Source organism: Streptopelia decaocto (genome assembly GCF_964273445.1).
Source record: "Streptopelia decaocto genome assembly, chromosome: 1".
NCBI classification, from domain to species: Eukaryota; Metazoa; Chordata; class Aves; order Columbiformes; family Columbidae; genus Streptopelia; species Streptopelia decaocto.
Window position 1 is genome coordinate 65280699 of NC_138663.1, and position 25483 is coordinate 65306181.

The window sequence follows — 25483 nt, forward strand, 5'->3', positions numbered from 1 at the left end:
TTAGTAACACAAAACCACTCCAAAACCTAGACTCAAAGAAAATATTTTCAGCTAAATTACATTACCAAATTTCATGCGATTTCTATTAATAATATCAACTAAAATCTGGTTTTGTTTTTCATACTGAACTAGTACATCTGATCGTCTTAGGCACAAATGCTATTTTTAAATAAAAACTGTGTCTATAAATATTTCAGCTTTAAACACCCATAATTCAGTTTCTCTCTTTTTTTTTTTTTTACATCTAGAACTGCAGCAGGGCCTTGGAGAGGTTAAACAACTACAAAAAACCCGAACATCCACATAATGACTGCTAGTAGCGTTTCCCCATGTTCAAAGCAGACTGTCCATAATTCAGAGGACAAGGTCACTAATAAATATCAGTGAACTGTGTCTGCTTTTGCAAGTTCCACATAAAAATAGTGCATCCCGAGGAACACAAAACAGACATAATAGATTGGTTTAATTCACATCAGAACACACATAAACACAAGAAACTAATCATCTTCTGATTGCAACAGGCTCTGACTCAATTATTTTGCAACACTGGCAGCCCTCTCCTTTGTATAGGGTTAAAAGAAAGAAAAAAAGTTGCTTTTGTAACTTTAAACAATTAGAACTAATTCCAGAGCCAAATTCAGCTCTTTGTAAACAAAAGTAAAATAATGCCTTTAGCCTGTTATGGTCTTCACATCTGGCAGAGCTGGACCTGAAAAAACTACAACACACATCATGAATGCGTCACCAATTGAATTATCATCTCCCACCAGAACACCCACATGCAGCAGGGTGGGAGCAAAGACGTTTTCCACCACCTTGTTTCTTCTGAATGTAAGAAGGGATTCCAGGAGGAACTGAGGGTACCACTTACCTGCAGCTATCTGTGTCACAGAATATTGACAAAGCAAAAAGCACTCTGCACTCCCCTCTCTAAATAAACTGTCTTCAGCTCTGAAAGGAAAAAACACCCACCAAGTGAAGTGAGCCATGGGTTACGTGGTGGGGGAGAAACTAGTGGGTAATCATGAACTTGCTGAGTAAAATGTCAGCCTATGAAGGGCCAATACATGGAAGTTACTACAAGTGGTACATAAAGAAGGTGCTCCTGAGTCATTTACTCTCATAATAACAAAACACTGAGGAAGAGAGTGTTGTCATCCTTCATATCCAAGTGAAAATGAATGTTGAATAATCAGAGAGAGATCAATGACCTCTGAATTACTCAAGACCTTTGTTATTACTTTCTCTTATTCAGTAGCTTACTAAACACATGAAAACTGTTCAAGTTCTAAAAGATAAGACAGACTATAACTTAAAATATAATACATTTGAATTAAAGAGATGTACCTGCTGCCTCTCCCTCTCTGCCTCAAAAAAAAAAAAAAAAAAAACAAAAAACAAAACCAAACCATGCAACATAACATATTTTACTTTTGTTTCTTCAATACTTTGCACTATTTAACGTATGCATTGCATCTTCTGCATACTTTCTTCTTAATTTTTCATTCTTATCCCTACTTAGCTTCCTGGGTTCAGATAGCATTTAAAGTACCACAAAGACAATTTGTTCCTTAATATTTGTTTCAAGACATATCTTGATTTAGCCAAACTGTCATGTCCTCCACTCTTCCCAGCCCCCACATACAGTTAGTAAGGATGTTTTTACTGACATCTTCCCATCTTTCCCCTCCATCTGTGAGTCACTGTGGAAGCCAGTGTGTTCCCAGCTGGAGGGGAGGGGGGAAGAGCAGATTTGTAATGCAGAGTAATTTATTACTGAAACTTGCAAAAATTGAGAGGGACACTTGACATCTCCTTGCCAACTTCTAGTTGTATCTCTGCCTAGGTATACCCTCAAGATCTTTAGCCTCTTGTAACACTAAGAATCAAATAGATCTTTCTTCTCCATGCTCTGTGTTCCTCTTCCCAAAGACTCTATTCTCCACATTTCACAGGAAAAGACAGCAGCAGGGAGACACAAAAAACTGACATCTCTATACTGAACCAAACTAGTGTTATTGTAGCTCCAGGCAGAAGTCACAGTCTTTGCTGATGGACAACTGGGAAAGAGCAGTCTGAACACAGTTAATTTTAAGCTATGTCATGGCCATTGGAGTTAACGACCTTATCATTTGTTCTCCAAAGCAAGATGTAATCCTTCTTCATAAGCAATAACTTGTTGATGGTCCAATGAAAGTGACTAGTGAAAATTCATTTTCCATCAATTATAGTGGGACAAATACTCTTCTTGTATTTATATCTCTAGTAGAATGCCTTGATGGCCAAATTTATTAGAAGTTGAAAATATTAGGAATTTGGGGCTTGGGAGACAGAACTCAACTTTTACAATCATCCTGAAAATATGTTTTTTTAGCTGCGGATTATCAGCTGTTCTTCTGTGACACTAAATACCTCTATGAGCCTGGGCCTTCGGTGACCTAATTATTCAGTGTTACTTTTCAGTAATCTGCTGTATTCCTTGTCCTTTGGTAGGATAAGGAAATGTCCTACTTTTTGACAGTGCCCTTATGAATGTCCTATCCTCAAAAACAGGGGAAAAGCTACCCAACTATGTGGAATGAAGGAAATAATACTTCCAATCATGAATCCGTGCATAGAGATGATGTACAGTAAGAACACAGATAATGCTGTTCTGATTTCAATAACGTTGCACTTTCATGTTTGAAACATAAGAAGTAGTATGTATTTTAATTCTAAGGTTGAATATCTTGAGATTTACTATTCAGTACAAGAAACAGTGATAAAAGATTGATATGGCTATGTTAAGTACACATTGTGAAATGAACAAGTTTTGCTTCTGAAGCTTTAGATCATTTCAAACACACAATGGCTTGCACTATGTCATGTCATAATTTAATCTCTAAATATTATATAATATGTATGTATATAGTTGACTTATTTTCCCATGAGGCAATTTTTTTGTGTTCTGGACAGTCAGGAACTTCAGTTTTCAAATAATAAAAACATCCCTGCCTATATTTGCTACCCTTTGTTTAGAATGAGTAAGTGAAGCAAACTGATCATTTTCATTATGCATTCCTTTTTATTCATACAGCACATGAAATAATACCTTAAAAATCAAATACTTGCATAAGAACTTGCACATGACCAGAAACCCCTTTTCTAATCTAGTCTGACAAAGGTTACCAGCATAAGCTGAACAGATACGTATAGTAGGACATTCAAATACATGCACATTTCTTGGAATACTTCTAGGGAAAAAAATGCTTAGTATTTTGTTCCTTGGACCTCTCTTCTCTAATGTTCATATCCTAACAGCATGCTAGGCCTGCATCCCAAAGAGTCATCTTGATGGCTCCTTTTAGTCCCTCTGATACATGGCTCAAAAGTATGCCTTGGCCTTCCTGTACTGGGCAACTCAACAGTTGACTGCACACAGTAAAGTCAGTTCACTTCCAGAGAACAAACAGTGATACCTGATCTCATTAGCCTTTTTACTCTCCTGAGAATCTTTATGTAACGTTGCATTAGCAGCCTTTACTAAATTAGAAAACCAAAAGGGAAGATAAATCAATATGAATGTGCGTTTGCTGATATTGATTTTTCCCCTCATGGTCAGCATGGGAATATTGTGGCTCCTATTAATATAAGGAATGGGAGAGCTTTAAATGGTTCTGTCTGGATAATCACCCAGTAGTTTTGGAAACTTACTCAAACTCTGTAATTCTGAACTAGACATTTCATGAAATCAAATCTTGCTCATGAATAATCATGTTAAGATGTTGATGACAACTGCTTGATGCAGATTTTCAGCAAGATGACTAGGAGAGGCATTCAACATGCTACTCATGAAAAACGATGAAGAACTGGGTAATGTGAAGGTCAAGGTTCTGCCTAGGTTGCAGCAAACGTGATATTCTACAGTTCAACATCCTGAAAAAAGCGAACAAGGGAAATATTTGAATCACAAGTCTGGACTTTATATTTCAGCTTGTTTAGGAATGTGCTGTGTGGGATCTCACAGAAGACTGCCTTGCAGGGCAAAGTGGCCCAGGACAGGTGGTTGGTCCTCAGGGACCCCCTTTTCAGTGCACAGGAACAGCCATTCTGATAGGTAGGAGTGAAGCAAGCATGGCAGAAAACTCCCATTGATGAACAGGGAACTCCCATCTGAGCTCAAATGTGAACAAGGAAGTATGTAGAGGGTGGAAGCAGCAACCAGGTACCCAGGAGGAATACACAGACATGGCCCATGAATGCAGGGATAGAGTCAGGAAAAACAAAGCTCAGAGGGAGTTGGAAATAGTGGAAGATGCAAAAGGCAAGAAGGTCTTCTGTAAGCACATTGGCAGCAAAGAAAAGGCTGAGACGAATGTGGACCCACAGCTCAGTCTGGCAGGGAAACTAGTGACAAAGGACATGGATAAGGCTCGGGTACTCAATGCCTGGTTTACTTCACATTTTTGTTGGGGCTTTTTTTCCTCCTAGTAAGGTTTGTCTTCAGGCCTTCCAGGTCTCTGAGCCCAGTTGCAGTCTGTGGGAGTGGAGCACTTAAGCCAGTTGGACGTACACAGATCCTTGGAATGACACAAACTGTATCTGAAGGTGTGGAGAAAGGTGTCCAATGTCACTGCAAGGCCACTCATTTTTGAAAGGTCATGACTATCAGTGGAGGTTTTTGATCCATTTCCAAGAAGGAGGACCCAGGTAACTGTAGCACAGTCAACCTAACTTCAGTCCCGGGGAAGATTATGGAATAAGTCATCCCAGAAGCCACATTCAGGCACACAAAGGACAAAAAAGGAACAGCCAGACTGGATTTACCAAAGGCAAACAATGCCAGACCAGCCTGACTGCCTTCCACGGTGAGAAGACTGGCTCTGTGGAAAAGGGGAAAGTAATGGATGTCACTTGCCTTGACTTTAGCAAGGCCTTTGACAGTATGCCATAATATTTTGTAGCTAAATTGTAGAGATACGGACTGGATAACTAAGAAGGATAAAAATTTCCCCAGACTGGCATATTCAAAGGGTTCTGATCAGCAGTGTAAAGCCCTACTGGTGGCTAGCTACTAGCGGCATATGTCCCTCAGGTATTGAAACTGGGGCCAGTATTGTGTAACACTTCTATTAACAATCTTGATTTCCAGAGGGAGTGCACACTCAACTAGCTTGTGGATGATACCAAATTGGGGGGATGCTGGAAGGCAGGGCTGCTATCCAGAAACACTTCATCAGGTTGGAGAAATGGCCTGACAGGGACCACATGAAGTTCAACAATGGCATGTGCAAAATCCTGCACCTGGGTTAAAATAACCCCATATACATAAGTAGAGGCCAAGAAGCAGCTTTACAGAAAAGGACCAGATGACCTGGTAGACAATAAGCTGAACATGAGGAAGTAACACGCCCCGGCTGTGAAGAAAGCCAACCACATCCTGGACTTAATTAGCAAGAATGTTGCCAGTAGGTCACAGGGAAGTCATTCTGTGAGACCATAATTAGAATACCATGTCTAGTTTTGGGCTACCCAGTACTAGATATTGGTATACTGAAGGAAGTCCAGAGCCTCTAAGAAAATTAGGGGGGTGAAGCTCATGAACTGTGAGGACAGGCTGAGAGAACTGGGCTTGTTAAGCCTGGAGATTATTAAGGTAGAACTTGTTGCTGTCTTCAGGTATTCAGGGGAAGGCTACAGAGAAGTTGGTGCCAGCCTCTTGCCAGAGGTACATAGTGAAAGGACGAGAGGCAGCAGAAAAGTCACAAAGGAGGAAATTCCAATTAGACATAAGGAAAATATTAATTGTTTTCATGATGAAGGTGGTAAAACACTGGAATAGGTTGCCCAGAAATGCTGTGGAACCTCCATTCCTGTTGCCACTACTTTTGCTTCAAGTCAAAGATCTGCTTAGAGTCACATTTTTGGAAAAAGGAAATTTGGGATATTTTTTCTGTTACTTTAGCACTTTAAGTACAGTATTCTCATTCACAGAACAAAGATCATATTCCGCAGTACCACAGGACACTTGAGAATCAATGAAAATACAAACTTAACATAGTTAAAATGCTCTTCTAGAGCAAGACAGATTTGCCATGGGAAAGGAAAAACCCATAAGCTAAGCCATCTTATTCACTTACACAGAATGAAAATGGAGTCATCATTAATAGAGCTAATGCAGATAACAAAATGCTAGAGGAAATCAAACTTCAGAAATGCTTTACATCATTTCATTGCTTGAAATTTTCAGTGACAAGTAAAATGACCCCATCTCCCCTTTCAGGTCTGTGTTGGTTTGGGGTTTGATTTTTGGGTTTTTGTGGTGTGAGGGTTTTTTTGTTTGTTTGGGTTTTTTGTATACAAACACACATACATATACTACCTAAAGCTCAGATAAAACAGCTTGGTTTACATAATTTTTTTACACACAGCAACATCCAAGATAGAATGTTAAAAATAGTACCCTACGCCTTTTCCTCCCTCTATATCCTAAACCACATTTCAAACAGTAGTCTCTATTGACATACAGTTACTTTTAGGATAAAATGTAACTGCTATTTATCAGTTGGAATTAATGATATTAAACCATTTGAAAATGTTAGACTATATCATCTCAGAATGGTACAGGAGGATTTTACATCTTGTGGTAACTGTTGCCAAGCATAGAGAAAACAGAGATGCTTTCTAGACGGCTTTATCCTTTAATAATTTTTCCCTCAATCATTACAACATTTCTCTTGATTTTCAACTAACTTCTCCTACAACCCTCAAGTCTATGTCCTTTTCTTTCTCAAGCAGGCAGATAAAATGCCTGTTTTTCTGTCTCCCTCAGGAACTACTCAGAGACAAAGAGACAGAAAACGTACGTGATGCTGTATCTGGTTCCTAATTGCTCAGCGCTGCATGAGAAGAGACTCTCCATACGTTCTGTTCTGTAACAGCAACCACTTCCAACTAGGTCATGTCACAAGCAGTGATTAAAGTGACCTAAAAAATGGTCATGGCAGAAGGGCAGTTTCCAGTAATGACAGCGCACTGTTTACCCATCCTTGTGCTCAGCATTTCATTCCATCAAAACCTCAAAACACGCCTCTTAACTCTCCTTCCAGTTATAAAATCTACCTGAATTTTTCTGCCCCAAGATCTACACAACTCTGTCCTTTCCATTTCATTTTATTCAGCAGATGTCTCATTCTGGCCACAAGCTTCCTTCAGTTTTGCCCCCATCCTAATCCTGCCTTCCACTCCATCATGGCAAGCCTTGTCCCACATCAGCTTTGCCTCCTGTGCTCCATCCTGTTCTTCTGTCCCCTCATATCATCAGCTGTGACTCCACGTGCATCCTGCTTCCCCAGTCTGTATGCTAATGTCTTATATCAACAACAATACAATACTATAACTACTTCTTTTCCAATCCTTATCTCTCCTTTACATTCCAATACTCCAAGTTGTTTCACGCATTTTTTCCACACCCCATACCCTTTCTTTTTAAGTTAGAGATAAAATGAAACATGCTGGTTCTTGCATCAGAAAAAAACAACAAAAACAAACCAACACCAAACACAACAAACCACACCAACATATTTATTAGAATAAGGACTAATGGCATTGTTTAAGATGTTGAGCTCCTGTTTAAGAGAGTGCATCCTCAGCAAGTTTGCAAATGACACAAAGTAGGCCTCAACAGGCTAGAGAAACGGGACAATAAGAACTTCACAAAGTTCAACAAAACAAGTGCAAAGTCCTGCACCTGGGGAACAACAACCCCATACACCAATATATGCTGGGGCCCACCCAGCTGGAAAGCAGCTTTGCGAAAAGGGACCTGAGAGTCCTGGTACACACCAAGTTGAACATAAGTCAGCAATGTGCCCTTGCTGCAAAGATGCTGAATGGTATCTTGGGCTGCACTAAGCAAAGTATTGCCAGCAGGTCAAGGGAGGTGATCCTTCCCCCCTGCTCAGCATGGCCACACCTGGAGAACAAGAGAACCATGGGTGTACTGGAGACAATCCAGCAAAAGGCCAGAAAGATGATTAAGGGACTGAAGCATCTCTTCCATGAGATAAGGCTGAAAGAGCTGGGACTGTTCAGGCTGGAGAAGGCTCAGGAGGGATCTTATCAATATATATAAATACTGGAATGGAGAGTGCAAAGCCAGGCTCTTTTCAGTGGTGTCCAGTGACAGAACAAGTGGTAACAGGCACAAACTGAAACACTGGAGGTTCCCACTGAACATCAAGAAACACTGAGGTTTTTTGTCTGTTTGTGGGTTTGGTTGTCTGGTTTCATTTGGCTGGTTTTGGTTTTGTGGGTTTTTTTGTGTTTTATTTTGTTTTAACTGTGAGGGTGACCAAGCACTGGAGGTTGAGGTGTCTCCCTCATTGGAGCACTGGAGGTCCTGGGCAACCTGTTCTAGGTGGCCCTGCTTGCGGGAGTTGGACAACATGACCTCCAGAGGTCCCTTCCAACCTTAACCTTTCTGTGATTCTGAGAGCACCATGAAATACAATGTATTATCTGATCTATTAATAACTGCACTCCTTCAGAAGCCATGTAAAACTGTTTCAGAAAGATCTCCCCTTGAAGCTGAGTATCAAGTCAAGAGTACCAGAAGCACTTAACAAAAATATCCTGAATCTGGTTTAGGTTTACACAGTGTTGTTAAGTTTACTACTGCTTAAATGACACAGCAATTTCACTGTAGATCACAAAGCACCTTCATCTGAAGATTATAAGATTAATTTAGGATGATAATAAAATTAACAGATATGGGCAAGCAGGCAGGAAAAGTAAAAGGAAGAAAGAAACTTCATCCTGTTACTGCTCATGAAAGTTTTCCTTTGAAAAGTCCACATAGTTCATGTTTCTGTCAAGCAAGGTAATAAGCCTGTAAATTTAATCTGACAGAAGACATAGCACAGTGTCACCAGAAAATGACAAAATCAGATTGTAGGAGAGGGACTGCCAAACGCCTTCACAGCTCTCAGAATTCACCAGGGGAAACAAATTCACACAAGTGTAATAAACCCAGACTCAGATACCCACTGGAGGTTTGTGGTGCTAATACCTTTAGTTTCCACTTCAAAATCTCATTCAAAGTGCTTAAATCTTCTACTGGTTGCCTGCTGGAAGGTGCCTTTGCCCAAATCCATCCCTCCTAAAAAACAGGGACAGACTGAATTCATTGTTTCCAAGGGCAACACTTGAAATGTTTTGTTTTATCTTCTGGTACAGTTACACAAATCCGAGCTCCTTTTTCTGTGCAGGCCTTCCTTCCCATACTGACAAACCTTAGAGCAACACAAACAATAATCAAAACAAAGAAATAAAATAAAAATGAAGCATTCTTAAATTTCAGGAAGAAGCAACTAATTGCTTTTAAAGCATAGAGGTAATTGTGTATCCTTATTGCAACATGGTGCATAACAAGAGAAAAAAATATAATTTTCAGCTTGAAAGGAAGTATACTTTAAAAGAAGTACCTCATTGACGTCTGCTAGCCAAATAAGTCACCAACAAATAAAAATGCTCACCCAAAGCATTATACCAAAATGAAAAGACCATGCTATTATATGAAGTGACCTCACATTCAAAGACACATACAATAGCTTTTAAGCCTAACTTTAATTACAGAAGATACAATTATGAGAACTTTCACAAGCTCTTACCATCTGTGAGACCAGATACAAAATAGTCTTTAGCATCACAAGAATTTCCCCATGGCAATTTTCATAAGCAGCTATCAAAAATACAAAAAGATTGGGGGAATATTTGAGGCAGACACCCCACTTTACTTTCTTGTTAACTTTAAGGATTCTTCCTTATATCATAATTTATCTGTTGCAGCTCTCAGGAATTCAGTACTATTACAACACTAACTTCATTCACTTATGCTGCATCTAAAGCTATGAAATCCTTCATCAGTCTTTAATAAATGGCAACATTCTTCATTAAAGCACACACACAACACAAAATCCAACCAACCAAATGAAACCACAAAATAAGCAAACAAAAACCCAGTATACTTCTGTTAGTTGAGACGGCAAAAATGCAAATTTTCCTCATAAAGTAACACTGTGACAACTAGAAGTATAACAGTTATTCAGAACTTGTCCTTACTTTGTCAATTAACTGGAAGAAAAGAATGTATAGAACTCATTTCCATAAAAAGACACTTTGACACCACCGGTAGAAGTCTCTGTGCACCCCATCCCAGCACCTGACCAGACTCAGCCCAAGTCCTCCACCAGCCTTGCTCCCAGCTTCTTCCCAGCAGCACCAGCACACCTTTGTGATGACTCCATCTCCTCAATATAGCAAGAGTTCCTATGCCAGGTGAGGTGTAAAATGAGGTCCTGACTTTACGTAATTATCTAATGGAACTTCTCATGTTAGGAATTAATTCAATGAGGCCGTCTTCTCTGTAACTAGTTGGAAAATAACTCTTTTAGAGCTACAGGTGTTTCATTCTGCTAAATTAAATGGTGATTACCAGAAAGATGTGGTTGTAAAGGTATTATTATAACTTAGGTGAGATATAACTACTATTGTATCTTATTAACCTGCTGGAAATAGGGAAATAGCAGGAATGCGCTATCCTCATCAGCATTTTGGTGGTTTGTCTAGCCAATGAACTGTGTAAAGATTTAAGCTGATGGACCAAATCAGTTTATAGCAGTTTATCAGAATGGCAATAAGGTCATGGCTATCAACAATATTTTCTTGATTATAAGCACATACAGTTGTGGTAACAAAACTACTAAAAAACTCAAATACTGGCCCAAAATGGTTGCCTTCTCATAATAAAATCCAGTCTTCTTTTTTTAAAACTGTAATTAAAGTAGCATAGGCTTGAAAGTAAAGGAACTTGTGAAGTTAAATGTTATGAGAAATATTACTGAAGGAAGTCAGTGTTTTCTGCTACATTAAATAAATAAAGAAGGTGGAAAAAAACAACAAGTTTTGACAGTATTTTTTCTTTGTTAGAGCAGGAAAATAAACAATGTACGTTTGGAACGTTATCAGCATTAGGGAGAGACTGGAGGATGTAATCTAGAATTTTATTAAGAGATCTGACAGAATCGTAATCACAAGTGTATAGTTAAAGAAGTCAGGCAAAGTTTATGAACAAAGATAACACCTTTTATCATATCAACTAGTAAAACTGGGAAAAAATATTCCACATAGAAAATTATTTTTTAGGTTTATCATTTTCTCATTTCTACTCTACTGAAAGTTAAGACACGGAAATCATATAGTCACTTAAAACACCAAAAATCAGATTTTTTTACTGATTAAGTGTACATAAGATTTTTTTTTTTTTTTTTTCTGTATAACACTATAATCCAATGTAATTATATTGGTACAGCCTCTCCCTTTCTCCCTTTAAAATAGTCTTTTCCTGGTATTACAATTTTTTTCAGGTCAAATTATGCCCTCTGAGAAGTGATTACAGTTAAATAAAAAACAATTCTTCACTCCAGAAGAATTATATCTACATAGGAAGATAGAAAGAAAAAGCCTGTAGTTCAACTAACAATAGTAGGGATCTTTACTGCTCCTCCAGCTGGGCCACTGGCACAAGCTGGGCCTATAAAACAGGTAAAGCTCTGTGTTTTGCAAACATGTCTATAGCAAAAGAAAATGTGTAGAGTTACTTACTACCAGAATCACTTAGCAAAATGTAAGTCAAACAAATAAACAGTCTTTTGGTAAAAACCCAGGCTCTTACATGTAGAAAAACACAACAAAACAAAAAAGCTCCCCCCAAAATCCCATCAAAACAACCTTCAACTGAAAATCATGGTAAATTATAGATAATTATTCCATACACAGTATGTATATTATCAGAATTTCAAAGCCAACAATACCAAAGCACGCTATTCCTGTGTGGACTAACATTTGCAGAAAATCTCAAAACAGTCTCATAAACTTCACCAGGGAGCAACACTATAGACACACAAGAGCATGCAAATAATTTAATGCACAGGGGCTTATTTGGAGGCAGGGGGAGTTGTTGTGGATTGTAATGACAGTAACCAGATTAAGTTTTAGCTCAGTGAGAGATTTTTCTTAATAACTGCGCCAGATTAAACTATACAGTCTGACCCTATATTCATTAAGGAACCTTTAGCAAGTAGTAAACTATGAACAAAAAGACTGAAATTGCTTTAACCATTAGGACTGGAGTTAAGAAGTAGTCCAACAGCACAAACAACAATTTCAACTTTTGAGCATGAGGAAAGGACTCTAAAGCTAGCTACTGAAAGTCTGTAATAAATGTGGTCTGAAAAGGGCATACATTTCAACAGCATCTGGGAAGGGACGCAGCCAGCCTCCAGCACAAACCACAGGGGCACTGGTTCCCAAGTGGTGAGAAGCACCACGCTGCTGTATTGCGAGCATATCCCCAGAAATACATGGAGCATGGGCAGCCAAGCCTTGTGGGATCATCCCAGCTCCACAAGAGCAACTCAGTGTTCCCCGTGAAGCCATCATGCTGGAAAGTGCCATGCAAAGATATTTGCGTGGCCCCGGATGGAGTAAGAGGAGGTTATTAATACTGCCTAAGCACCCTTTCTGCTAGCAGGGCCAGCAGTGGTCCACTAGAGAAGAAATTTTGGTAGTCTTGGGGAAAGAATAAAAAGGAAAAGGCAACTATCATGCAACAAAAACTCCAAAGGGGCTGGAGATGAGGAAGTGAAGGAAATGAGGTGCTCAACACCACATTTTCTCAAGTGATTCCTGCTGATTCTTAAAAAAAATGCTGCTTAGAGAAAGGCCTGAATGTGAACAGGCAGGAGAGCAGCCAGTCGAGGCTGTGATCTCAGCATCAGTATGAACACTTGTTTTTCAATCAGTTCATCTCTCCAGTCTGACTGGCTCACTCTGTGGCCACATATGCCCTTGTACAGTACCAAGGTGCCAGAACGGCAGGACTGAACAGCTAGAACCTGAGACAGGGGCTGTATGTGCCCAGCAGTGCCACCAAATGTAGTCACAGAAAATTATATCCTCAGTGTCAATAATTTGCTGTCAGAGGCACAGCTTAATCTTTACAAGTGCCATAGATTCTTGAATGTGAAGCAAACAATATCTGTGTGAACAATCCTTGTGAAAAGGTTTGGCCTAACCATGTTAATGTTTATTATTAATGGAGACCTTAGGAATGTCATGCTGTGTGGATTTTGCCTTAAATCAGTCTTCATAAAATCCCTTTTATTCTGTGTCAAGAGCATAGGTGTGGGGGTTTTTTTAACAGAATAGTATCCAGGTGGGTGGAAGACAAAAATGTGACATTCTAATTATATACTTCATGAAATTACAACATTTTGGAAGCTAGAAAATTACTTTGTTTCATAAACAAATAACAGCAAAATCACTCTAACTCAATTTGATAGTTATTATGGACTACTGGATTACTGACTGCAAGCAAATAACAGCAGTTTAAAGAATCACCCTTTTAAAACTGTGACATTTCTGCCAAAATGTCCTTTTAACTGTTTAGATGCAGTGAGAATTCACAGTGTTTCTCCTTTTAACAAGATCTTGTTGCATGGGAAAAATTTTAGTCTACTATCAAGTGATCTCATACAGCAGGGCAGAACTAATGGCCTTTTTAAGTACCTTTACTTCAGGCTAAATGGAAAAAGCAATTACATCCCACTTATGTAGCAAAACAGCTGGAACCATCAGAAGCTACCTCACAGTGCAAAAGAAAATACGAAAGGCCTGATCAGAAGCTTGACATATTTGCTGACTCAAAACACAGGCCTAGGGAACCGTCTGTCCAGTTATGTTAGAAAGGGACACAGTAGTCCAGGAGTCAGGTAGTTCTACAGAAGAATCTACAAACAGGGCACCAAAACCAGGCAAAAAATTTGACAAGTCTACTTCAAGGCATTTAACCTGACAGTTGAGTTTTCTCCCATAGAGCTCAAGGAAACAGGACACTACAATCTCCTTATGTCAAGAGAAGGGCACAGGAGATACGCTTAGTCAGTCTGTCTCTATAACATAAGAAACGTGCAAGGCTTGACCTAACAAAAGGGGCTTCAAACTTTTTTTTTTTTTTTTTCAGTTGGAACAGGGCTGCAATACATCAGAATTCTGCATACTGCTTTCTCCTGCCCAATAACAGTTATGAGTAACTGTTTTCAGTTCAAATGAATAGCCTTTGAAATATAGTTTCTGTAACACGTTCTTCCTTATCGGACTTCACAATACTCCCTTCCCACCATCACCAAAAAAACCCACAACCAACAACAACAGCAAGAAAGAAACAGGGCACCTTTTTGTGGGCATTATTGTTGGAGGGAGCAAAGGCATCTGAAAAAGGAAACTCCAGGAGTGGGACTCCAAGAGTTTGAAGCTTCTGTGCCTTGGTGACAAGTTGGGACTTTTTGTAAGCAGGAGAATTGCCAAAGAATTGGAGATGAGATGGTAATGTGAAACTCCAGCACATGAGGAGGAGTGCTTTCAGGTGTGCCTTGAAACTGAGAACTGAGGACTAATCAGAAAAAAAAAATGCTTATGCATCTGTTCACTATTTGAGCAACATGACTTTTCTACTTACTACTCTTTTTTTTGCCATTATATTCTGGTCATTTCCAGACCAAGGACAGCAGTTTCCCTTGCTCTCCGTGCACCCACATATCTTCCTTGCTGTTACAGGATCTGTAAGTCAGCTGGAGCTTTGCAATGGAACTGCTTAGAGCCATTTTCCTACCACAAGAGTACCGAAAACACTTAAACCCCTCTAAATGTAAAGCTGTGTTTCATTACAGCCCCAATTGAAACAAGGTGGCTTTAGAAAAAGAGACATATTATAATCAAAGGGTATGTACAGATGTTTCCTCTCCCACTACTGTAGGTCCTTCTTAGCAAGACAATTTTCAGCGGCCTTCTGGGCTACAATGAAACCTACATGTTCTCTCCCGAGTCCCAAAGAACAGATTCTCTTTCTGCCTTGAGAGCACGCCCATTCCTAACTCCACTCAAAAGACTCACTGTCCTTACATTTAATACTATGAATTCCCACCTTGCTTTCTCTCAGTTCTCTCCTAACCCCACTTCACACTGTGGAAGCTTTTTCATCAGGGCTTGCCTATTTGCTCTCAGAGCAGATGCTACTGCGTACTCTGTCCCACAGGCTCCATCTAACCTAGAGTGAAAAGCAAGAAAACAAAATGGCAGCCTTCATCCCTATGTCCAGCTTGTAAAAATGTTGATTGCAAACCAACAAGATGATAGCATCCATTACCTCTGCCTTCTGTTCTTCAAGGGAATCCCATTCTCTGCAAGAACATATATCACCCTACTGCTTCCATACACAGAAGGTGGTCTTTCTAGAATTGCTACATCAGCTTGAGGTGATGAAGTAAAAAAAATTTTGCTCTTGGAGGTGGTTCAGGCCACTCAGTTAAGCAAATCTTACAAATGTAAGTAAGTATTAACGTCATCTGCATGCCACATAAAGCTCATGTATTTGCTGTAAACTGTTTATATCAATAGATTAATAATAAATATGTGTGTCTGACAGGAAAATATGGTAACTAAATTCATGCTCTTGTCCATCTGTTTCTCTGCTGTTTGGGTATCTCCATATCATAATATGCTTGTTTGTGTTTCGGCTGCTTGTCACATGTCTGTGTGTAGATATATATATATATATATACACACACACACAGCAGGGTTGTATGATGGCTTAGTTTGTATTTGTGTTCTTTTTCCCTTAAGTTCTAGGCAGAAGTCTGCAAGTGTATGATAGCAAATGCAGGTTCTGTATACTCATCGCTCCGAACCAACTTCTCTTCCTGTTGGAGCGCCGTGCACCCATTGCCTTGGTGCCCACGTGAGCGCACATGAAGCACACACGTCCTTAGAGATACACGTGCTTACAGACGCGCCAACTCTGGGCAGTCCCAGCCACACATTCCCTCCACAGGCAGACCAGTGCACTCAAGTGCTCCTGTGTTTACGCCAGCCTGAGCCAAAGTGGCTTCAGCTCCACCTTGGCCTGTGGCTTCCTGCTCTGCCGGGGCTCTCTGCACTGTGCGGTGCACACCACACTTTCTCCCACTGAGGCTACTGGACAAGTGGTGTGGGCACAGGACTCCCTGCTCGGCACATCCCGCCGAGTTTTGCTGGTTCTCTCTGGCCTCCAGCCGCAGGAACCATGTTGTCTCCTGGGCGGGCAGCTGCCACTCTGGAAAGGAAGCCAGTCAGTGGCCTCCCCGGTGACAGGGAGAGGCTTGAAAACAAAGGGTGCCAGCACGGAGGGAAAAACAGCCAGCGCAGGCGGGTCGCTGCCGGAGGAGCTGCTGCGATGCCTGTTGTACCCCACTGTCTCCCTGGCCCTGCCAGGCCGCCCCGCGGCTTTGCCCCGTCGCCAACGGCAACAATCCTGAGCCGGCCGCGCTCGGCGCTCGATTACGGTGGCTGGGCACTGACTCTCCCGCCCGCTCTCGCTCCGACTGGGCGGGCGGGGTGTGGGAGCCGCCACCCTTCCTCTCGGTGTTGGATTAGTCGCGCCTACTAGGAACCCTGTGTTGTTGTGAGAGGCAAAATGGCGGCGGCGGTGTCCGGGGCCGCCTTGCTGGGCAAGGGGCTGGACATCAGCCTGGCGGCGCTGCAGCAGCACGACCCCTACATCAGCAGCATCGTGGACGTGGCGAGCCAGGTGGCGCTATACACCTTCGGGCACCGCGCCAACGAGTGGGTACGTGCGGCCGCCCCTCCCCGCACCCTCCGTACGGGAGAGGTGGGGTCGGGGCGAGAGGCGGCCCTGCCCATAGCTGGGGGCGTGGCGTTGGGAAAGGAGGCGTGGCGTCGGGAAAGGGGGCGGGGAGGCCCCGCCCCCCCGTGTGAGGGAGGGCAGCGGGAAGGGGGCGTAACCACGGCCGAGGTGTGAGGGTCCTGCTGAGGGGCTGCCCTGCGCCTCGGTCAAGGAGGGTGCCCTCACCAGGCTGGGCGAGGGGCTGTGCCCGGCTCAGCTGCTGTGGGGAGCATGAGAAGACCTGTGGTGCCTCACGAGTGGGTGCTGAAAGGTGCGCAGGGCTGTAAAAGTTTGTCCTGCTGGGCAGAGCTGTAGGAGACCAGGGTGTAAACCAGGACCTGGGCCTCGGGACCTCCTCTGCTATCCGAACAACCATAGCATAACTAAAACACATGCAAAAGCGTATTGGAGTTACCAATGCTAAAAAGGCTATTAAAGATTTTTAAAATTAATTCACCTGGGGAATCTTCCAGTAATTTAACATTCTGGCTATTTGCAGGTGGTTCTGGGTTTGCTATAGTGGTGGGGCCTAGGGCCTGTGTTTGGAGAACCCCTTACCCATCCTGTGTGTCGCCCCTGAGGGCAGGAGCTGTTTGGAAAATCTTCTCCCTGAATCTGGCTTGTGCTTCACCCTTGGGCATAGCAGAGAGTTAATCCAGCACAGTGTTTAGTCTCATGGTGTCGAGCCTTCAGCCTTTTCATATCTTGTCATAAAACTTGGGTCAGCTGTACGGTGAGCTGTGCTTGCTCTGGTCTTGTGCCACCAGGTTATTTTTATATTTCATGGCTTAGGTGAGAGAGGTGTGACTAATGGTATTGGTAAAACAAGAGATAAAAGGGGTCTCACTGATGGCTAGCAGAACACTGCCCTGATTACAACTTTCTTGACTTTCCTTTTCTTCAGGAGAAGACTGATGTGGAGGGAACACTGTTTGTTTACACAAGGTGAGGACATAGTGTTTTAATGTCTGCAGGTGAAACCTGTGGATGTGGAAAAGCTAGCTGGGATGGAGCATGGCTGAATGAAATGGAATGCTCCTCCTTGTTCAAAGGTGAAAAGAAACTGAAATTGGCAGAGGCAAATGCAGTGAAGAAAATGCTGGGAAGAAGGCATCACCTTGTATTTGGATAAGACTTCCAAATGTTATTTAAATCTCAATATGGGTAAACCATATAAATCTGTTCTGTTGTTTTCAACAGAAGGTAGCATTTGCAGTTTAAAAGATATCTGAACAAAAAACAAATAGTGAAATAAATAATTGTGTTCCTTAAAGTAAGCAAATGGTAGAACTTACAAAGTGTTATGTTCCCTACTTAGGGTACTTTCATACTCTTTGTTTCTGATTATTAATTTTTCATGCATATCTCATCCAACATTTTGGATGTTTTTAATGCTTTCTTTTAGCAGCAGCTCTGGTTGTGGCTTTTCAGAGCATTGAGTACATATTTTTTCTAGCATGTACCATAGATTTGTTGTGCAGCCTTCCCTCTATTTGAGTTTCCAAGTTAGTGTGCCATGATTTCCCTGTGACTATTATTAAACTCAGGAAATAATACAGTAAGCAGATTTTGCAGTAGCTGCTGGGATGGGTCACCAGCACAGAAACTTTCTCCTTCAGCGTTTATGACAATGAGAATCTGGTAGAAGAACTGAGAAAGCAAGAGGCTGTTTTGAGAAGCCAAGAGATGTATGTGTGAAGTGCCAAGGAGGCCCAAGAGACTGTGAGCTTTGTGTGAAGTGGGAATGCTGGTTTTAATCTTCTGAGCTCTTTTGTACCAGCAGTGGAAATTGTCATCCGTAATTTTTTTAAGCTGCTTTCAGGTAAGAGGAGATAAGATGCTGTTATAATTACCACCACAAGAGGAAAGAACTGGCCCTTAGTTGTGTTAGCAATAGGTGGAGGTGGCTAGTTGTGGACTGCACAACAGAAGTAGTATTTCTCTAGTATGTTGGTTTTAAAACTCTGTAACTGACAACATGTTACCTGGCACTTCTAGTATCTGTGATCTTTTGCTGTTCTTTTTGTTGATTGAGGAAGTTTCCATTTACAGCAGAGATTGCTACCCTGGCTGCCCTATAGGCAACAGTATGGAACAGGTTGTGAGCTGCTGGCCTCCCCAGAAGTTTCAACTTAAATTTCCTGTGGCATTGTACAAAGTCATGACGTCTTGTGGTAAAAACATTGCCAAAAGACCATAGGTTGGAGACCACTGCTGTTCCCTTTGTTGCTTCTGATTATTGTTGTGATGATGTAATGTGACCATTTTACTTGAGCTGACTCATTTATCACCTGTCACATCTTTGCAAATTCTGAAGAATGGTCAAATAAATCAGACTTCCAATATGGATAATGCCAGTGGAAGTGGGCTGTTTTTTTTGTTTCTTTGTTTGGATATTTTTAAGTACTGACTGTTGCAAACAAGGATTCTTGGTAAGGGTTCCACTTTTGTTTAATTTTCTGTTGACTGCAGTCCTGTAATGCAGGTTCCTGTGTGTTGGATTTCACAGAGAAATCCACTCCCCAGCAATTACCAGAGATGGCACTTTTCCCAAATGTTTAGCTATCATCTTTTTCTTTATTGTCATACTTGGTTTGAAAGTAGTATCTCCTGTCAGGACCGTGATAGGTTTAACAGCTCACATTAATAAAATTATCTAACTGACTTGAAGTGTAACCGTCATGAACAAGCACAATGATTTAGAGTCCTAGAATCATAGAACGGTTTGGGTTGGAAAAGTCCTTTAAAGGTCCTCTAGTCCAACCCCCTCCCACAACCAGGGACATCTTCCACTAGATCTGGTTGCTCAAAGCCCCATCCAGCCAGGCCTTGAATGCTTCTAATGATGAGGCATCCACAACTTCTCTGGGCAATCTGTTCCAGTGTCTCACCACCCTCACTTTTGTTGTTACGCTTTAGATGATGTGGAAAATCTTACCTGGGTTGACTGTTACTATCTGCAGTCATTAACCTGAGTGTTAAAAAAATATACTTGCTCTGGCCTATGACTGAATTGTTATAATTGCTGTATTCTACTCCTGTGAGAAACTATAGGGTAGATGGTGGTGGTGGCTGGACAATGTGATGCTGATGGTCTGGGGCGAAGTGGTGTTTTGTAATGTTTTAGCCTGTTTGGAAGTTGCAAGCCTTATAACTTGAAGTGAAAACCTGACATGGAGGTATGATTATGCTGTGACTAAATCATTGAACCTGCAATGGTAGTATCACCAATGTGGCATACTTTCTGTAGCTATTGTGAGACTAATGGTGCTTCTGTTATTTCTCATACATGATGTAGGGGTTTGAAATAATTAAAAGGATTGCACAAAACACCACAAGAGTCAATTGTTATTTCCTTGGCAACAAGATTAGACTTTCATAGTATCTCTTAGAAATACAATTTTTAAAAAATTGAGAACTATATGGTGAAGAAATTGTAGTTATTTGTTTTTTCCTTGACTTGATGTGATTTCTAATTGATAATTTTTAGATCAGCTTCTCCAAGACATGGCTTCACAATTATGAACAGACTGAGCATGGAAAATCGAACAGAACCTATTACTAAAGACCTCGATTTCCAGCTGCAGGACCCTTTTCTACTGTACAGAAATGCCAGATGTAAGTATGTGGTATGTTGGGTTAAATACTAAAGAAGTTAGGCCCTCTTTAGAGTCTGTTCTTCGTTAAGGCAGTCCAAATGATTAGACTGCATCTTTCAAGGACTGAAACTAGCTGGTTAACAGTTACAGTTGAAGGAATACAGTTTGCTTTTTGGCATGCTGAAAGAGAAGAGTCACTCAGTGCTTCCTAAAATGCCACCCTTCTAAAGAAAGTATTAGAATGTGCTTAACAGTTATCTCTTCATTTAACTGACAAATAGTAGACTTGTATGGTCATGTGTATGTGATGGGTGTAGAGACTCACAGAAATATTGTCTGTTCTAAATATACCCCAGTCAGTGTTGGGAAGTCTCACCATAAAGCAGATCTACTGACGGCTGGAGTGGTATTTGTAGTCTTGGTTTTCTGCATCAAAATAGACAAATGGATCCAATTCAAAGCCCGTGTTCTGCTTCAGCTACAAAATACTGTCCTTACAGCAAGTTGGAAGGCAGGTTACTTCTCGATTATTAGGAGTGACTCTTAACAACATAGTGTTGAGCCTAATTTAAATCGTGACGAAAGACAAAGTTATTACTTTGGGCTCTGTGTTTATCTTGCATGATTATACAAGAATTAGCAAGTGTCAGGCAAACTCAGAAATAAGTGGAAGACAAGAGAAAGCTGCACTTTTACATGCACATATACTAACGGACTGTTACAGTGTGCAATTATATGAGAGTGAGCAGTTTTAAATATACAGTTTATATCTGTACTTGGAAGCAGAGCTGTAGTATGATGTATACTTTCTGCTTGACACATAGAATCAGATCGCAAAAATGTTTTGTGTAAACTGTGATGCAGAAGTGTTCCCTCTGGATGAAGTAAAATCAGAGGAAATTTGTGACATAGAAAGCAGCCCAGTTTGAGAATCTCCTAGACCTTTTTACTTCCTAAGCTAATTTGGTGTGGGAAAGTATATCAAGAGGGAATCCTGTTGTTCACACACACTATGTGGTAGAAACAATAGAGACCTCACCTAGGCATTCCTGCTTCAGCAGGGGGATTGGACTAGATGATCTTTTGAGGTCCCTTCCAATCCCAAACATACTGTAATACTGTGATTTTATGTACCGTGAGACCTATTTTTCCCATCTGATTTTGAAGATCCTTTCCTATGTACATGTAATCTTTTTTTAAATCCTTTTGAAATTCCATTAGGAGTTTATTTATATATATACTAATATCTAGCTTTTGAAACGCAATATATTATTTTTTCTTTTTTGTTGAGACGGTTGGTGTAAAAAGAGTAGCTAGAAGTTGTCATAACTCTGTGCTGACATGAAGTAAGACCATCTTTAGTCTGATTACTGCATGTAAACTGTGATTCATTTGGGTTTTTTTTTTATTAGGCAAAAAAAATAGGAGTTTTGAGGGGGTGTAGGCTCTTTGTTCCCTAAGAAGTGTCAGAATCATAGATTTGCGGGATCTTAAAAATAAGTACTAAGGTGCTTCTGAGCAGTGGACCTATGTTCAAGTAACTTGTCTGGGGCTTTTTGGCTAATTGTGCAACAGCAAAATGCAGAAGGCTCCTTTCTGGCTTCTGTCTAGGCAATGTGTGCTCTTTTTAAGGTAGCTACTGCTGAATTGTGTTTGCAGAGCATCAAGGTCTTCTCAGTTTCTCACATTGCCCTGCCAGTGAATAGGCTGAGGGTGCACAAGCATTTGGGAGGGGACGCAGGTGTGACAGCTGACCCCAGCTGCCTGAAGGAATACCCCACACTGTGTTGTGTTATGCTCAGCGATAAATGCTGAGGGAAGAAGGAGGAATGGGGGATGTTTGGAGTTACAGCTTTTGTCTTCCTAAGTAACCATCCTACACAATGGAGCCCTGGTTTCCTGGAAATGGCTAAATAGCTGCCTGCTGATGGAAAGCAGTGAATTAATTCCTTATTTTGCTTTGCTTGCATGCACAGCTTTGCTTTACCTATTAAACTCTCTTTAGTCTCAATCTACGAGTTTTCTTGGTTTTGCCTTTCTGATTCTCTCCGCGTCTCACTGAGGGGAGGGAGTGAACGGCTGTGTGGGGCTGAGCTGCCGCCTGGGGTGAGCCCATAGCACCTACACTGACAATTTGCCAGTGGCAACATGAAAGTAACACCTTTCTTTCAGTTTAGGATCTCTCAGTCGCAAGATCTGAGAGCTTCTGGACCTCGTGGTGCCCTTTACTGTATCATTCCCTTGAGTGCAACCATAAAAAAGAAATAACAAGATCCCCAGCTAGGCTACTCCCAGTTCTACAAAGGCATCTTCAGCCTGGGTCTGTGGGTCTGATTTTTACTGCAATAAGCCGTTTGATCTAGCCCTGAGTAAATCTATATATGTTATTTATTTGAGAATTTTCTAGTCTGAGACAAGATTCATATTTGCTTTACTAAAAAAGTCTACTAGTTTAGTATTTCTTTTAGTGTCAGATGTGCTCCAGGTATAGGGGTATGTTTCCCCTTGTTATTTATCTTCCTAAAATAATCTTGCAAAGTTCTTTAAGAAAATTGAAGGTCTTGGTACTTCAAAGGAAAAACTGTTGTTTTCTCAGATTTTCTTAGAAATATGGATGTTATCAGAGCAAGCTGGCATTACAGACCCACAGAAGAAAAGTTACTTAGCAAAATTTGACTTTTCTTTAGGTCCTTAAAGATCATTCACATGGTGATTTATCCACTAAGATGCAAATAACTGTAGCCCTTTCTTCCTTCTATTTTAAAGCTACATACAATTAAGGAACCTCATCAACATTAATTCATAGAATGTATCATAGAATGTATCATAGACTCATAGAAGTATCTGTTTTCACTATGGTCTCATCTAAACACTCTTCTGAATATCTGTCTTGAATTTTCTATATTAATTTTTTCCTTGTGTTTTGATGTACTACACAACTTGCCTTTATAATTTTTTGCAAAATTAAGGCTTCAAGCTTCTTCCTTAATAAATGGAGTTTTCATCCAAAACTGGGTTTCTGAGGTCCTAATCTTATAATTTTATTTTTATCTCCTGCTTCTAGCTACTAACAAGGAGTACTCAGTAATAGCTGTTTACTTGGCAAAACAGTAGACGGTTTGGCAGTAATACTTCAACAGGATCTGGAAACAAGTTATCTGTTTCTAACCTTGTGTTTGAGATGGTTACTTCTGACTCTATTTTTCATACATATTTTCTTATTAGATGTAACTAAGCTAGCAGAGTTTACTCTGTTTTTCTGGTTGGTGTAGTTGCTTTCCCAGGACGTACCTTTGGGTTTTGTGACTGTAAATTTCAGAAAAATTCAAAGGCAAGCATTTGGAGAAATAAAGAAGTCCTGCCCAGTGTTTTGTTTCTTTCAATACTTTGAATATTTTTTGAAACCAACTTCATTTCAGTACAGCTAAATATCTGTGGCTGGTTGTATCACACTAAATAAATGCTCTTGGCAGCAGAAGGTGGTACTTGCATACTGGACAAGTCCGCCAATAGTTTGCCATGTTATAGCTATCATTTTGTAAAGATTGCTTTGCAATTACAATAGAAAAAGCTTCCCAAAATTATACACAATAAATGTAAGCTTTATGATTACTTACAATAAGAAAAGAAATATTTTAACCTTTTTGCTCTGTTGGTTTTCATATATCTTCTATTGTTCCATATGATCTTGGAAATACTGTCTAAACACCATGTTGCAGACACCTACAGTCTAATCCCAGGACTTTTCAGGCTGGATTTGGGATCTGTGCCAGTTAATGTTTCCACTGATCCACTATTTCACAGAAAAGTTTAGTTTGGGAAATCTGTTAGGCTAGAGCTAGGATTATTCATTTCAAAGCCGGAAGGGAAGCTCAAATTACAGTTTTTGTTGCCAGCAGAAATCCTTGTCCACCAAGAAACAGAAGGTTTATGGATCAAATTGATATTTTTCAATGTGACCTTTAAACTTATGTAGTTAACTGCATTTTTAGATGCTTGCTTTCTGAGAGCATGACAGTAATTCTGTTTTTGTTTAGATCGTCTAGTGATTTGAAGAATTTTTAAAATTTCCTGGGTTCTATATTTGAATAATCTTAACTACATAGTTAGTACTTTTTTTTTTTTTCCCTTAATCCTTGGTGATATTTATTGGGAAAACTAATGTTTAGAGCCCGTTGCTTAATATTTGATGCTGGCTTATATGAGATAGTTCAGAAGAAATGCATAACTGTAAATTATTGGTTAAACTAACTTAATTTTCTCCTTTTAGTACTGGTCAACTATATAATTTACTCACAACTATTCTCAACTGTATGTTGTGCCAGGTGTATATGGGTGTATGCTGGATCAGTGAATTATTTCTGGAGTTGACTGATTTATCATTTTATCACTGAATATTGTTTTTCATGTTTACAGGACACAGAGAATTTGGTGAATATTAAGTTGCATATCTTAGAGCTAACTTCAGCTTAAGCATTTCAGCTGCCAGAAAAAAATACAAGGTCCTACCTTATAATAGTTAGTGTGCTAATTATGACAATGATCTGATGCAGGTTAATTGGGTGCTTTTGTGCTATAGCAAGTGGAGAAAGAAACTGTGTGACAGGTCAACAAATATTTTATATTTGACTAGATTCTCTACGTATTTGGGCATAGAAGTTACTTTCATTTCTGTGCCACATTTGTAGCAAGGCCTTTGATTATGTCATCTCCTGGGCTTGAAACCGGATGAAGCTTCCTCATCAGATGTGGCATATTATACTGAATGTGAGCTTTTGGAGAGGTTAAGGAAGCGGTACAAAAGCAGACCAGGCATGCCTAGTTTTGGTAAAACTGTCTAGACACATGTGATGTGTACATAACCTGATACTAGTTTCAGTTGTCCAGTTTAACTTGCCACCATATGTCTACCAGAACCCTGAAAATTTAGTATTATTTTTGCAGATTCCCACACTGCAACAATGTCGAGTAGATGAGATGGGATGGGAGGGAGAGGGAAGTTTACCAGGTTTCTAAAGAAGTAGCATAAGTTTGGGGGTTTGTTTGTGTTTTGGTTTGGTTTGGTTTGGTTTTGTTTGGGGAGTTTTTGTTTTGGGTTGGGTTGGGTTGGTTGGTTGTTTTATGT

The 25483-nt window shown here is 40.4% G+C and overlaps 2 protein-coding genes across 2 annotated transcripts in view; one reads left to right on the plus strand and one right to left on the minus strand.

Moving 5' to 3' along the window:
• CACNA1C (calcium voltage-gated channel subunit alpha1 C) overlaps nt 1-25483 on the minus strand; it is a 490018-nt gene that overhangs the window by 458238 nt on the left and 6297 nt on the right. The gene's annotated exons all lie outside the window — the stretch shown is intronic.
• The window catches only part of DCP1B (decapping mRNA 1B), a 45383-nt gene continuing 36426 nt past the window's right edge, over nt 16527-25483 (plus strand). The window contains exons 1-3 of the mRNA XM_082049375.1: nt 16527-16702; nt 17664-17704; nt 20250-20377. Of these exons, the coding sequence (XP_081905501.1) occupies nt 16550-16702; nt 17664-17704; nt 20250-20377 (322 nt within the window). The 5' untranslated portion in view covers nt 16527-16549. The remainder of the gene's footprint in view (nt 16703-17663; nt 17705-20249; nt 20378-25483) is intronic.